This window comes from Chaetodon trifascialis, chromosome 12 (genome assembly GCF_039877785.1).
Source record: "Chaetodon trifascialis isolate fChaTrf1 chromosome 12, fChaTrf1.hap1, whole genome shotgun sequence".
Taxonomy (NCBI): Eukaryota; Metazoa; Chordata; class Actinopteri; order Chaetodontiformes; family Chaetodontidae; genus Chaetodon; species Chaetodon trifascialis.
The window spans coordinates 14,688,819-14,703,691 of record NC_092067.1 but is presented as its reverse complement, the minus strand read 5'-3'; the positions used below and the strand labels follow the sequence as shown (position 1 = coordinate 14,703,691).

The 14,873-nt window shown below is 41.5% G+C and overlaps 1 protein-coding gene across 3 annotated transcripts; it reads left to right on the top strand.

Moving 5' to 3' along the window:
* Positions 1 to 251: 251 nt before the first annotated feature.
* LOC139339956 (glutamate decarboxylase 1) lies at positions 252 to 14,142 on the top strand. Of its 3 annotated transcripts, none has more exons than XM_070975429.1 (17): positions 252 to 780; positions 1,781 to 1,869; positions 3,554 to 3,616; positions 4,695 to 4,850; positions 5,243 to 5,485; positions 5,657 to 5,747; positions 8,213 to 8,325; positions 8,955 to 9,070; positions 9,768 to 9,847; positions 9,931 to 9,985; positions 10,392 to 10,508; positions 10,606 to 10,670; positions 11,156 to 11,234; positions 11,366 to 11,515; positions 11,620 to 11,727; positions 12,054 to 12,143; positions 12,276 to 14,142. In XM_070975429.1, exons 2-17 carry the CDS (start codon positions 1,794 to 1,796, stop codon positions 12,447 to 12,449), a joined length of 1,776 nt encoding a protein of 591 aa, XP_070831530.1. In that variant the 5' UTR covers positions 252 to 780; positions 1,781 to 1,793; the 3' UTR covers positions 12,450 to 14,142. The 3 variants fall into 3 exon arrangements, with proteins under 3 accessions (XP_070831530.1, XP_070831529.1, XP_070831531.1); XM_070975428.1 differs by having other exon boundaries at positions 273 to 780; positions 1,707 to 1,869; XM_070975430.1 differs by having other exon boundaries at positions 279 to 635; positions 1,714 to 1,869.
* Positions 14,143 to 14,873: the final 731 nt, after the last annotated feature.

Below are 14,873 nucleotides of genomic sequence, written 5' to 3'. Positions count from 1 at the left end.
TCAAGCCCCATCCTGTCTGCACAAGAAGTGGCAAAATAAGGCGCATACTCCTGATTTAATCCCAATTAGCGATGAGATTATCTGCAAATGTGTTTACTAATCTGGCAAAATCAGTCACGGGATTGGAGTAATAGAAATAAATAAACTAATGAAAGCAATTAAGAGAATTTAGGCTCGTGATTGTGACGCTTTCTCCATTGTTGTCCTCTTGGTTTTTTTTGTTGTTTTTTTTTTAATTTCCCCACAAGAACAAAACCAGCGATCCACCCCACACCCCCACCCCACGGATGCTGATCCCTCCTCACGTAATGTGTTGCTAGAGCAAACTTCAAGTTCATGTTCGTGACCAGGATTCAAACCAGAGCTATATAGATCCGGAGACAATCAGCACTTCCAAAAAGTCATACTTTAGGGGCCGAAAGCGACGCCATTCAGTGTCCGACCTGCAGACAGCCTGCAGACGGGTCTGCTCCACAGATATGCAGCACCGGTGGAGGTAGTAGGTACTCGCCGTGACTCATTCGTGCGCAATGACAATAAACAGACAAGGCTCGCTTTAAATATCAGCAAATCAAACCCACTTCAACAACAGCAAGGTCACCTTGTATGGGATCTAGCGGAGAACTGGAGCTCAGGTCTGTTTTCTTCTTCCTCTTTTTCTTGGAGTGTACCAAAGAGCGCAGCAGTCGCTCCTCCAGGACTTAATTTGGTGCTAAATTCACTTTTTTTTCTTTTCTTTTTTGGACTGCACCTGTTCTTTCCTGGACCAACATAATCACGGTGAGTGGCTTTATTCATCTGTGGGGCGGGTTAAGGAGTCCAAACTGAACGAACTCTTCCTTATTGTCGTTGGAGATGCTCTAACAGGTGTTTTATAAGGTTTACTCCCTGCAAAATACCACATTCAAGTAACATGATCTGCCTGTTTGGATATGAATTTGCATGTGTGCACAAGCTGTTTGTGTTGCACAGGTTTAACGATCATTTAGCCTTTAATGACAGGCTGGTGCTTTGGAAACAGTGATGCACGTCGTCCTTCTCTACAACCTGCATCACGGTCAACAATGAAATTATCACCTTGGACTGATAGCTGTTTGTCAGGCAAGTTAGTGAAGCCAAAGCAGGCTTCTGATGACCGAATGTGTCAAAGTAGAAATTTAATAAACTAGAACATAATCTTCCCTTTTTAGGCTTTTGTTTGCATTTTTCTGTTTTTATTGCGCGTGGCCTTACCTCCAGATGTTCCATATGTGTGCCAGTTTTGATGATGCGACAGCTTTGTTTTTCATAACCTTGGCTACACCAATTAGGGATGTGCTGTTTATGATGAAGATGATAAACATGAAGCTGTGTGGCGGCTGGTCCCCATCATCCATCCTGAGCAGGATCAGGGTATGATGCTGAAATAATGTGCTCCTGTCAGTGGTCAGCAAACGGTTAAAGCAGGTGCTGGAGGCTTGATTTTAAAATCTGTCATAACTGAACTTGTCATCCGCGATTTCTTGTTTTTCTCTTCGAGCCTCGTGTGGACTAATTGAATCTCAACTTGTGTGAGACAGGCTGTGTCCTTGTCGTCTACAGGTCTGTGTCGCCAACTTGAGCATCTCTTTAACTGTAATGAGCAGGAGGCAGATGTTAGAAAACTAGGCGCTCTGTGGCTTGTTTCCCTTCCCCTGCCAGTGAGCCTTACTTTTCCTCTCTCATAGTGTTAAGAGAGATTTTGGGGGGCATTTAAGAAAAAAAAGTGACCAGGCTTTTTGAGGTGAAGACTTTGGCACAGGGTCTCGGGAGTGATGGCGGCGTCTGCACCCTCCTCCTCTGGCGGCGAACCGGATCCCAACTCGACAAATTTACGACCACCGGGCTCAAGTAAGGTCCATCACAGATAAAATGCTATTTCACGTGTGCTATTTACTTTGTGGGCAATGCCATTAATCATTTTCATCGAGGGAGAGGGGGGGGGGGGGGGGGGGGGAGAAAAAATCCGCTGCCATTTGAGAGGGCTTCCTTCGCCACAAATCACCGCTGCATTTCATTCACCATACGGACCTCCCGGCATCTGCGTGACAGACGAATGCTGCTGTCAAAAACTGATGTCCTCTGCAAACATTACACTGAAGGCAATTAGCCTGGAAAACAAGCCCGAGGCTGCACCGGGGCATCTTATCAGAAAGGCTGGAAATGCTTCAAATGTCTCTATATTTATTGGCAAACAATTAAAATTATTATTAGCATTATTAGTATTAGCATTATTATTATTATTATTAAGGGTGGTGTGTTCATGCATTCATGTTCTTTTTCTTTATTTTTTTTATTGGTTTGGCTAAATGTGTTCTGGCTGAATAAAGTGCCTGCATGGAAAAGCATGGAAAATTGCCCCTGAAGTGGCTGTTAATTCAGCCATACTAAATTGCCCCTAATGGCACACTTAAGCATTGTAGCCTTCATGAAGGGGGCAGTGTGGAAACCATACAGCCACCACAGTCCTTTCATTGTCAGCTGGTAGCAAAACTGAGTCTGATTCACCCAGTGAATACGGGTCTAAAATTAGGTTACATGCGCAGATGCGCTCCTGATACCGAGATATTGTTGAATTTTTACCTTTTGAAAATCCAAATCTCATGCATTTCTGCACAGTGCAAACACGAACCTTTTCTACACACTAATGTTTCATTTAAATATTGGGAGGGCTTTGCATGTATGTGGTGAAAAGCAGTGATTATTATTATTATTATTATTATTATTATTATTATTATTATTATTATTATTATTAATAGGCCCATGCAGAAATTGCCTTGCCTAGGAAGCCCAAGCTGCTGCACATGTATAGTCTGGTCTGAATGCTACGTGTCAGCACCTATGCTCTTGTTTCTTTCTTTCTTTTTTCCTTCTTTCTTTTTTTTTTCTTTTTTTCTTTTTTGGTCGTGTCTTTGTTGTCCATCTCATCATCTCCTCTGGCTCGGAGAAAATCATTGCGAGGACTGACTTAAAGTGCGTCCAATGAGCTGAGCAGGGCAATGATTTATCTAATGATCCAAAGCAAGGGTTAAATTGGGATGTGGGAACCCTCCCACCCCTCCTCCCTTAAATTGCTGCTTTTGAGGATTTCGTCTATGCTTCCCATCCAAGGTGCCCCATCCCCTCTCTGGCTGGAAGCCCTTGATAACGCAGTAATTCTCTATCTGTCACCGGCCAGCCGCTTCATGTCTACTGATGCTCGCATTTTAACCAGCATCTTTTCACTCAATTAGATCTTTAAGGCTGGCGTGGATCCAAACGGCTAATTAATTTGAAGTCCTTGCTTAGGTCATGAACGGTGACATAGAGTGGAAATAGGCTAATCCAGATCCAGGGGCCCGGGGAAGGCGGGTTAATGTTTAAATAATCCCAAGACGCCCAATGATAGCTATTTTTATTTCAGCTTAACATCACTCGACCTCATACGTCTCTCCATTTATTTCCAACATTAAATTGCTCAAGATAAAAATGGACACTGGAGCTTGATTATTTTAGGCTGGGAGGCCCTCTAATCGGTGTGTTAAAATCATTTCAGGCTATGACGCATGGTGTGGAGTTGCACATGGGTGTACAAGAAAATTGGGAATGAAGATATGTGGTAAGTTCGCGTTTTTTCCTATATTTTTTTAATACAACTATGCAAATATTCCTGAATTGTCAGGGAGAGATCAAACGTGCATGGTTTTTAGTTTCCGCAGGCATGACTGAAGGCTGTGGCCTGCATCATTTCAGTCGCGGCTCAATGGGAAACCACGGATCTCCATCGAAACAAAGATTCACCATTCACGATTAACTCCTATTATTAAATTTCCATCACTACCGATCTTGGTAATTTAAACAAAATGGGTGGGGGGGGGGGGGGGGGGGGGGGGGGACATCAAGTGCTAAAGCCACCCATTTACCCCTTGAAATTAAAGAAGGAATTATGCAGAATGGATTTCCACATTGAGAGTCTGTTTCAGGCTCATGGCACACTAACCAAAGACGGACCGACTGCTCCCATGATGCTGAATGTCTCGCTCCAGTGCACAGTACAATTTTCTGGTATTTTTGACCGACACGTTCTGCTGCGTTCACTGAGGCCATTTAATTACCAAGGACCATGAAGCTGCAAAACACAATGGGGAAAAAAACTGCATTCATGTTGGCTTAATATCAGAGGAAAAACAGCAGGTTTAGTGTCTCAGAAGTAGCTTGTTGCACAAATTTCAGATCAGGTTCCTGTAGAGATGTATTTCCCCCACTAGGATTTACTGCTAAATTCAAATCTGTTATCAAACGTGCGTCGGTGCTGCATTGTTATCGGCTTCCACACTGAAGCGCACGCTGTCGGAGGAGCTTTAGTAAGAATTTACAGCCGCTCCATGACAGCGATTTGTTTGTGCTTGGCTGGAGTTTGGCTGCTGATGTCACTGAACCTCCCACAGGGTCCTCCGCCCATAAATAGGACTCCCTGTGCAGGATGGGACTCTTCTCTAATAAAAAATAAAAAGGGGAAAGTGGAGTGGAGATTCTTGGAGAAAGACACAGGGAGGAGATAAAAGACAAGACATGGGAGAAGAGAATTAGTGGGCCTGGTTGAATTAAATAAAAAAAAAAAAAAAAAGCTGCAGTTCTCGACATGTATGCGAAGTGTAATCACGCTGCGGACTCCTCTTCTTCTTGTAAACGTTTAGGATTTTTGCAGAAGAACAACAGCCTGGAGGAGAGGAGCAGGATTGTGAGCTCCTTCAAGGAGCGCGCAGCCAAGAACCTGCTGTCCTGCGATAACATCGGCGGAGGGGCGCGTTTCAGCCGCACGGAGACCGACTTCTCCAACCTGTACGCCAGAGGTAGGCTCGGCGGGGGGGGGGGGGGGGGGGGGGGTACTGGACGCGGATGAAATGGGTTTATACTTTAAAATTAAATATGATGCACTTAAGAGAAAATATAAAACAGAAAACTCTGAGAGATCCACACCTTGTGTGGACATTTTAATCACCAAACGTGGAAATAGAGTAACGCTATGGAAATAAATGAAAGTAGCCGAAATGATACGCTGATGAATCAGACTGCTAATGCCACCCAATGCGAAAATAATTCTCTGGGTCATTATATTGCATTTGTTGGGTGCTGTCCTTAGTGTTGTTTTTAACCCAACTCTTGAAGAAATAAATTGTAACTAAGACCCTTTAAGATAATTCCCAGCATGGGAGTAACTTAATGGATGAGTTTTATTTTCTAGATTTGCTGCCTGCCAAGAATGGAGAGGAGCAGACCATGCAGTTCTTGCTGGAGGTTGTGGAAATCCTCACCAACTATGTCCGGAAGACCTTTGACAGGTCCACCAAGGTCCTGGACTTCCACCACCCTCACCAGCTGCTGGAGGGCATGGAGGGCTTCAACCTGGAGCTCTCTGACCAGCCCGAGTCTCTGGAGCAGATCCTGGTGGACTGCAGGGACACCCTGAAATATGGAGTGAGAACAGGTGAGAACAAAGAGGCCTGAAGGCTCAGCAGGGCCTGCTGCAATCAATAACTCTCATTAGCTTACATGCCAGTGTAATGATTACAGATAAGCTATTTTCTCTCTCAGACTCTTGAATGATGAATTGTTTGCTGGGAATTATGTTGCTTTGTTGTCTCCTTATCAATTGCAGGTCACCCCAGGTTCTTTAACCAGCTATCCACTGGATTAGACATTGTTGGGTTGGCAGGAGAGTGGCTTACCTCTACAGCCAACACTAACATGTGAGTAATGTGATACCCTGGTGAGTTAAGTTTTTAGATAATCTTTGCCTTCCCTAAACAGCCATGCAGATAATAGGAGGTAAAAGCAATAAAAATTAGATCCAGTTTGGAAGTCATTAGGTTCATTTTATTCTACTTTTGAAAAGCTTTTATGTATTTAAAGGGCCTCTGTAGAACTGAGTTAGAGGAATACTTGAAGTGACACACAGTAATTACTGTCTGTGGCTGAAGAATACCCTGCACGCACTAACTGATTGCCAATCAGGCAAGAACATAAAAAGCACAAAGGAAGACATTTGTACAGCTACTCCCCACAGTATTGTTAGTGTTGGCCTGTGCTCAGGCTGTGGTCACGTAATTCAGCCCTGCAGGCAAACTAAATTGCATATTGATTCGCATTCACAGTTTACATGCTGTCTTTGTTTCATCTAATGCTAGTTCCTGTGATGTAACAATGCCAAAAGGGGACATGGCGTGCCCCTCGGACCATCTGTGCCCTGTATGAACAGCCATCACTGGGACTCAGCAATGAGTTTTGCAATACATCCTTTCTTTTGCTTTCCAGGACTCTGTCTCAGACAGGTGTTTGCAGGGTGATTGTACTTAATCACATTTAATTGTACTACAGGTCTAGCTCAGTGTACGATGATGAGATAAAACTCAGCCAGAGCTCTACAATACCTCTTCTCCTCCACCGTTTTTTCCATTCCCATTCTTGTAAACCGTGAAGTCAAAGTAAAACTTTTTTGACTTTTCCAACTTGAACACTTTGGGAAGTAAAACCAACATGCAGCATCACAATGGAATCACTCGGTGTGGATGACAGTATGAAGATATGTCCATAATGCCGATAAATCCAGAAATTCTTATAAATAGATAGAAGACTATCAATACATCATTTACTAATGCTTTATAGATTAGATATAAGCCAATAATAAGAACAAATGATGGGTTGCTAGATTGTGAACAATCCCTTTGATTGATTGAACTGTATGGTCATTCACCACCTGGAAAAGACATTGAAAAGATGTGGCCCAAACCTGCTTTATTAACAACTCATTAAGGATGGATTAATGGATCACGAACATTTATAACTGCATTATCCCCAAAAAGAGCATCAACACCAGAGAAGGGTTTTTTTTAATTTCTTATTTAAAGATCATAATTGATCTAAAAGGCAGGTGTAAATTATTTACTAACCCTTACTGAAGTGATTATTTACAGCCTCTAAAATCTATGTGAAGGTTGCCTTATTGGAAAGTGGGACCAATGATTTCTACTGTGATATGTGAGGATTTTGAGAGAGTAACAGAGGGTTCAGGTCTCACACCAGTTTGAACCTTTATTACAAAGCTCTGCTACAGATCTTAAACTTATATTAACCTGTTTCCAGCCTGGCTCAGCCATCAGTCTGTCTTCCACAGCCCTTCTCAACACTGTAGCCAGCTTGTGTGTTATTGGCGACATCAGCGAGGATGATTTGAACCAGAGGGTGGAGGTTGCTTACATACTTGTAATTTACCTTTATTAATTACTCCATCAACCCTAATTACCCCTGGCAGATATTGACTGACACTAATAGACTGACAATCACATCCAGGTCTTACATAATCAGAACGAGTGAGCGTTGCCTGCATGAATGAATGCGATGAAATTAATGTGCGACATCTGCGAAGTGGCATCTGACTTGTTTATTTTTTCCCCGTCCTTATTACTGTATGCTGAAGATGCTGAGGGGCACAATGCGACATTCTGTAATGTTCCACTGATTCATTTACTTTCTTTGCATGAATAGACAGATACTTATGTAATTAGAAGAATATTGGTCAGGAGAAGATGGATGAGCCCGCCTGTGCCGCAATTCCAAATCGACTGTGCTTTTCTCTGAGGCAGAGGGGTTTTTAATGTGCTTTGATGATGTGGAAAAAATTATATACTTGAGAGGATAAAACATGGGAAAACAAAGCTACATCGAGAATATTAAAGGCGCCTGAAACAACTTTGTTTTGTGAGTGAAACAGCAGATCATTGTTGTTATTCCTCCAGTGTTTTTAATAATGCTAATCCCATTAAAAATACATTGTTCATATTGTGAGTATTGCTGTATCAATGAGAGTGAGACTGTGTCCTTTCACTGCAGCAAAAGGCCATTTCTAAAACAATAAGATGCCATTGAGGTGTGACTGTGTACATAACGAGAGCTCAGTAACCATGCTGTACAATTAAAGTATACAAATGCATGGTGTTAAATATCAGTCTATTTTATATTGATCCCATCAGTCCCTCCTGCAGTCTGTAAGTTGAATGGAGTTTTACTTAAATGAAATTATTTATGTACCATTGTCCAATTAACACACACACACACACACACACAAAAAAAAAACAAAACAAGAGAAAGAGTGAAAGAGAGCTTCACTTTGCTTTTATCACATATTAAACTGTTTTTTCATTCTGCTTTGTTCCAGGTTTACCTATGAGATCGCCCCTGTCTTTGTGCTCATGGAGCAGCTGACACTGAAAAAGATGAGGGAGATCATTGGCTGGCCTGATGGAGAGGGTGATGGCATATTTTCTCCAGGTGAGAGCCAAACCAATGATTGAACAGGGACTCAATAACTCAAAGCCCTGACGCAAACATGTCAGACTTCATGTCGTGTTTCATCGTATACCACTAGATGTTGCTTTTAGCTTGTGCTTCTGAATCTGTGTTTTTCACTCCTAAAACATCTAATGTGGTCTCCAATGGTGGAAGAAATACTCAGTATCAATATCACAGTGTAAAAATATTCTTTTATTCATTCAGAAGTTTGCCAGAAGTGTTACCATCAAAATAAAGTAGTCATTATGCAGAATGCAGCATTTCAAAATAATATCAATAATATTGTAGGATTATAGTCATTGATACCTTCATTTGTAATGATCACTTAAATGTTGCATCCTGTAAAGGTGAAGCTAATTTTAATCACCTTAAATACTGCTATAATAATGCATCATCATTTATTTGGCGATTACATTTTGTATAAATAATCTGAATCTGCAAAGTAACTCAGGCCATCAAATAAATGTATTGTAGTAAAAGTAAAATCTTGCGTTCAGAATATGTGTAGTACAAGTATAAAGTACCATAAAACAGATGTATTCAAGTGGAGTACCTCAAATGTGATCTTAACTGCAGTTTTTACTCTCTACCACTGCTGGTTTCTGCAGGAGGAGCAATCTCCAACATGTACAGTGTGATGATTGCCAGATACAAGTTCTTCCCTGAAGTCAAGACCAAAGGCATGGCAGCTGCACCCAGACTGGTCCTCTTCACCTCAGAGCATGTTAGTCTGTCTCTGTATTCCTGATCATTGTTATCCGACCATTCAAGCACCTTTATCATCATAGTTTGACAAGTAATATCAGTATTTTAAATGTAAAATCCAAACCTGAACCAACCAGTTCAGGTTAGACTGTTAAACTGTATAACAGAAGTGGACGTAGCCACCGTCACTGATTGGTTTATGGACCATCGTTTTGAAGCCTCGAGTTTGGCATTTTGGCTGCTGCCATCTTGGTCTTTTGGAGCCAGAGGTGACCATATTTGGATAAGAGGATGAGGCTGAGGAGGTGGATCTGTCTGTGAATCAGAGAAGGCTATGTGCGGCATCCTGATTGGCAGGTCTCTATGGTCACGACTTGTCAGTCACAAGGTAGCCATGCCCTAAAGCATACCCAAATACCTAATGGGACCATGGTTTACAAAATGAGCATCATGCTGTACTGAAGAGGACTTGACACCAGTGTTTGAGACCATAAACTCATTAGGAAACTGTTTAATGAGGTAATAATTTAAGTGATAAGTAGGCTCATTTTCTCATAAGCTTACATACAATCAGGCTTCTTTTTACAACCAGTGGAGTTGCCCCCTGCTGGTGGGTGCAGGTTTGAGACATTTGGCTTCATGTTTCAGACCCAGAGGCTTTGTCCACTTTTTTCATCCAGTCTATGATTGTGACTGATCAGCATCTGTTCTTGCAGAGCCACTATTCCATCAAGAAAGCCAGCGCAGCTCTGGGCTTCGGGACAGAGAACCTGATCCTTTTGAACACAGATGAGAGGTTTGCTTTGCGCTTGACTTACACGCAGACAGTCTGGTAAAAGATGAAATATCCGCGTGACTTCTGTATGTCTTCTTTTCCAGAGGCCGAGTCATCCCGGCTGATTTGGAAGCCAAAGTAATAGAGGCCAAGCAAAAGGTGAATGTCTGCAAGAATGACTCAGGCATCAACTTGTTTATTTGCTTCTTTTAGTGACTCCACAAAAAGAGAAACACTCGCCTGAGCTGTGGAGTTTACTGGTAGCAAGAGAAACACAGCAGAGATGTTATTTCAGTCAGGTTAATGCTTCTGGCTGCTCACACGTGATGCTGCTCCAGTTTAAAGTACCTCTCCTGGAAGTAATTCTTCGCTGGCAAAGTGATGTGCAGAATAGGAAACAGAATAAAAAGCACTCTCTGTCCAAACAGAGAGTGCATTATTAGAGAAATGTGTTTCAGCTCATCTTTTTGATGTCAACAATAACAATGCGAGAATCAACGTTACAACTTGAATTCAGCCCAGAATCATACAAATATCTTCTTTCCCCAATGTTTTTGGTTTGCAGGGGTATGTCCCGATGTTTGTCAATGCCACCGCTGGTACCACCGTCTACGGAGCCTTTGATCCCATCAATGAAATCGCAGACATCTGTGAAAAGTACAATATGTGGCTTCATGTGGACGTAAGACAATACTGAAACTCTTTAAAGCCCCATCTCTTTAGCTTCTGTTATAGACATTATCATCCTTACTGTTATATCTGTGCTGTGTTCTGTGCAGGGTGCATGGGGAGGAGGTTTGCTCATGTCCAGGAAACACAGGCACAAGCTGAATGGAGTGGAGAGGTGAAAGAACTTAATAGATAAACATGTAAAAGCTGTTGTGTAATGTCTTCTTTGGCTTTGTAGGAGCTTTCTTAAGTCTGAGAAAATAACCCTGATCACATCATCAGGGTTGTTGTAAACCTAGTGATGTCATCGGGATTATATATATATATATACTGTATATGTATATATGTTAGACAGTAAAGAAGTTAAAAGGCAAACAACAGGGGCTTTGTGGCTCATAGCTGGCATCATGACACACAAGGGCATCCCAGTTACACCCTGTCTTCATACAATACTAAATTACTGGAGTGGCCCTTTAAAGTCTGGGCCAGATCGGTGTACACAACCACAGATGTTTCAAATGATATCTTTCCAACGACTCATGTGACAGTTTCTTCTATAAAACTGAAAAGTTCAGTGTCTTCTTAGATTACCACTTCTGTTCCTAGGCTTGATACACACACACTCACAGAGCTGTGTTTACTGTTTCAATATCTGTGCAGGGCCAACTCAGTCACCTGGAACCCTCATAAAATGATGGGAGTGCCGCTGCAGTGCTCTGCCATTCTGGTCAGGGAGAGGGTGAGTCTGTTTTTCAGTTGCCTGCTGCACATGATACCACTCCTGCACACACAATATAGACACAGACAACTGTTTTCTGCGGGTGTTTGCTCACCTTCCTGTTTCCTTCACTGACACTCTGTCCATTGCAGGGATTATTACAAGGCTGCAACTCCATGTGTGCTGGTTACCTGTTCCAGCCAGATAAACAGTATGACGTTACATATGACACTGGTGACAAGGCCATACAGTGCGGACGCCATGTCGATATCTTCAAATTCTGGCTTATGTGGAAGGCGAAGGTATGTATTTTATCTGCTGTTTTCTTCTAAAACTGCTATGAACCGTGCTGCCATATCTAGAGTGCGATGGTAACAACTCCTTCTTCTTTCAATCTTCCTAAAAGGGAACAATAGGATTTGAACAGCACATTGACAAGTGCCTGGATCTGTCCGCGTACCTCTACAATAAAATAAAAAACAGAGAGGGCTACGAGATGGTGTTCAACGGAGAGGTGAGAGCTATGTTTCCACACACAGCTTCATCCACTGCACTGAAATATCAGGTAAATATAAACCAGAATTCATAGCATCGTCAAGACAATCAGCTGGAGCAACAAAGAAAAACTACGCTATTCTTATCTGAGCTTTTCCGATTTACAGAACACCTGCTTGTCTTTTGTGATAAATGACTGCAAAAATAAATTTGATATCTTAACTCGGTTTTAGGATCGATTGGGTCATTTTGCATTGCTGACAAGTTGACAAGAAAAGCTGAAATTACAGAAGGCAGTTTTTATGGGCACTCATTACAAATGTTGTTCCCATTTTCTCTTATCAGCCGCAGCACACTAATGTGTGTTTCTGGTACCTGCCACCGAGCTTGCGCGACTTGCCTGACGGTGAAGAGAGGCGGGAGAGGCTGCACAAGGTAATGACTCATCAATCTGCTTCTTAAGCCACGTTTGGACTTCTCCTGCCCTCTTAGATTGAGGGACTCACACAGTAAAATCATGGACAACTGTGTGTGCATATGCTCATTACTGTATGTTTTCTGCAACAGGTGGCCCCAAAGATCAAGGCAATGATGATGGAGTCTGGGACTACGATGGTGGGCTACCAGCCCCAAGGTGACAAGGTGAACTTCTTCCGCATGGTCATCTCCAACCCCGCTGCCACCAGGTCAGACATCGACTTCCTGATCGAGGAGATCGAGCGACTGGGGAATGACTTGTAAGAGCCACACCTAAACCCTTTCTCTGCCCAAACGTTGGCCTTTGCAGACTCTGAAGGGCCTTGAGCTTGGCTTCATGTCCCTTTTGTCTCCTAAAGATGTTGAAGTTTTTGCTTACAGATCTTTTCTGGCAATGCACAACAAATAATATGCCATGTGTGTCCCGTCTCTGTCTCTTCTGTCTTTAGCAGCGATGACATACTTTCAAAACATTTGCACACAAGGTTATCCGAGTGAAAAAAGGACATAGGTCAAAACTAGAGAGAATCACAAAAGCACACTGGTATTCTTGCCAAAGTGTACGTTAAGTGGAAATAAGCCTGAAATAAGATTAACACTGCTTACTTTTCATGTAAATATGAAAGAGCAAGAGTATCTGAGCACTTGAATGATTCTTTCTGTAGCAGCTATAAAGAAAACGTCATTTTACTGTTGTACTATATGAAGCTCAGTATTAAAAACAGAATGAGATGAAAATATTTTTTCACACATAACAAATGACGATGTAGAGAACCTTATTGCATTGACATAAACAGTATAAATGTAAAATATACGTATACAGTATATATATATGATGTACTGACTGTTGGTGCTCCATGTTGTCAATGTAACTATCAAGCCAGATGCACCGCCACATCGTACCCTCGCTGTTATTCCCCTTTGATATTACGTAGGTGGAACTATATAACACAGTCATTGTAACAAGCACTGTACTTGATTGCTGTGTTTTTAGAGATTTTTGTGTAGACTGTGTATATTATTGTTACATTGCCTTTGTGCCAAATGTGTCCTAGTTTTACAGTGAGAAAATCCTACACGTAAATCGACCATACGGTATAGTATGTAATAGAGAAATCATTTTATTATATCCAGAGATTATAATTTTGAATAGTTCTGCTGTTCTGTTCCATTTCTAATGTATCCTCCTTCCTATTTGGAAACTCTGCTGTATAATATCACAATGTTTTGAATAACATTGAAGTCTTTCAGTGTATTTGTGAACCAAAGAAGGGTTGAGTTACCTTTATGAACATGTACACGGCCCTTGTTCTCCCTTAAGGATGGATCCAGATGTTTATATAAGAATACTTAACTTACCGCCCTAAACTTTAGTGCAATCTATGTTGTGTAACTGTGCAATGTCCTTGTGATTCACTGACTGAATGTTGTCGAGACACCTGGCTATATGTGGGAGGCATGACTGGCAGTGCGGCTGCTACTGCCGGTGCTTTGTTAATGATAAAAAGCACAATGCTAAACCATGATCATGGGGCAGCTTTTATCCTATGGACATATGATTGTCTATATTCTAATCGTGTTAAGTGGAGTAAAACTAGAATATGCAAAATTTATTTGTCTTGCTTACTATAGACACATTTCTGTTGAGAAAAACAATGTGAGAAACTGGGATTATTTATCATTAAGACTTCTGCTTGAACAATGAAATGCACAGTGTTTGCTACTGTAATAAGATTTATTGAACAATTGTACATTCCTGAATTAGTGGGATGAAATATCCCTTGTTAAATTCAATGTAGGCACTTTAACTTCACGCCATCGTTTGCAGAGTGTTACTGTTGTAGCCACAGCATTAATAAAGACATGAGCTGTAGAACATCTGTGGGCACAATTTTTTGCAGTTTGTAAAAGGACATTTGAACTTTACAAATAAATACTGTATGTGTGGCGAACAACACTGGAAGACTAAACTCTAATATTTTTTTCTTTTCGTTCGAGCTCATTAATACCCAATAGATAGAAGCATATTAGCTTACGTGGGCTGATGTCAAAATGCAGGAAATACCTCACATGAAGAATTTTTATTACACCAAAAAGGGAAATATTTCATGTTTTATATATTATTCAGGGCATGCATGAGCAATGTGTATTCCCTTTGTTCTCACAGACAAAGAAATGTATAACACTGTGCACACTGTTGTAACTTTGGGGCCACTTAGATGGCAGAGAAAAATCCAAATACACTACTCACATTATATTTTAGAGGAGTAGAGCTGCCAAGAAAGAACTGCCAGCAGTAATCATAGACAGGGAGCATCCAGGCAGCTGCTGTATTTGAACGTGTTTTACAGCTGAGGTCTGAGATCCAAAACAGAAGTAGTGTCCTGCAATGGAGTCATGTCATCAGTGCAAAATCACATCTATTGGCGATTCTCATAAAATTAGGAGAGGTCAAGTATCAAGGTGATAAAACAATGTTTGTTTTTTTGAGTCTCTGGGATCCCAAACAGACAGTGTTCATCAGTCACTGCCAAAGACAGGTTGAGTTCATCAAGACGCTGACAGTAAACAGATCTGTGCTGGCATCCAGTCTTTAGACAAATATATGCAAAATATGTAGGGAAAAATAGAGTGTGGTGGAATATGTAAAGCTCTACAGGGAGAGACGTGTCTGAGCAAATGTGCATG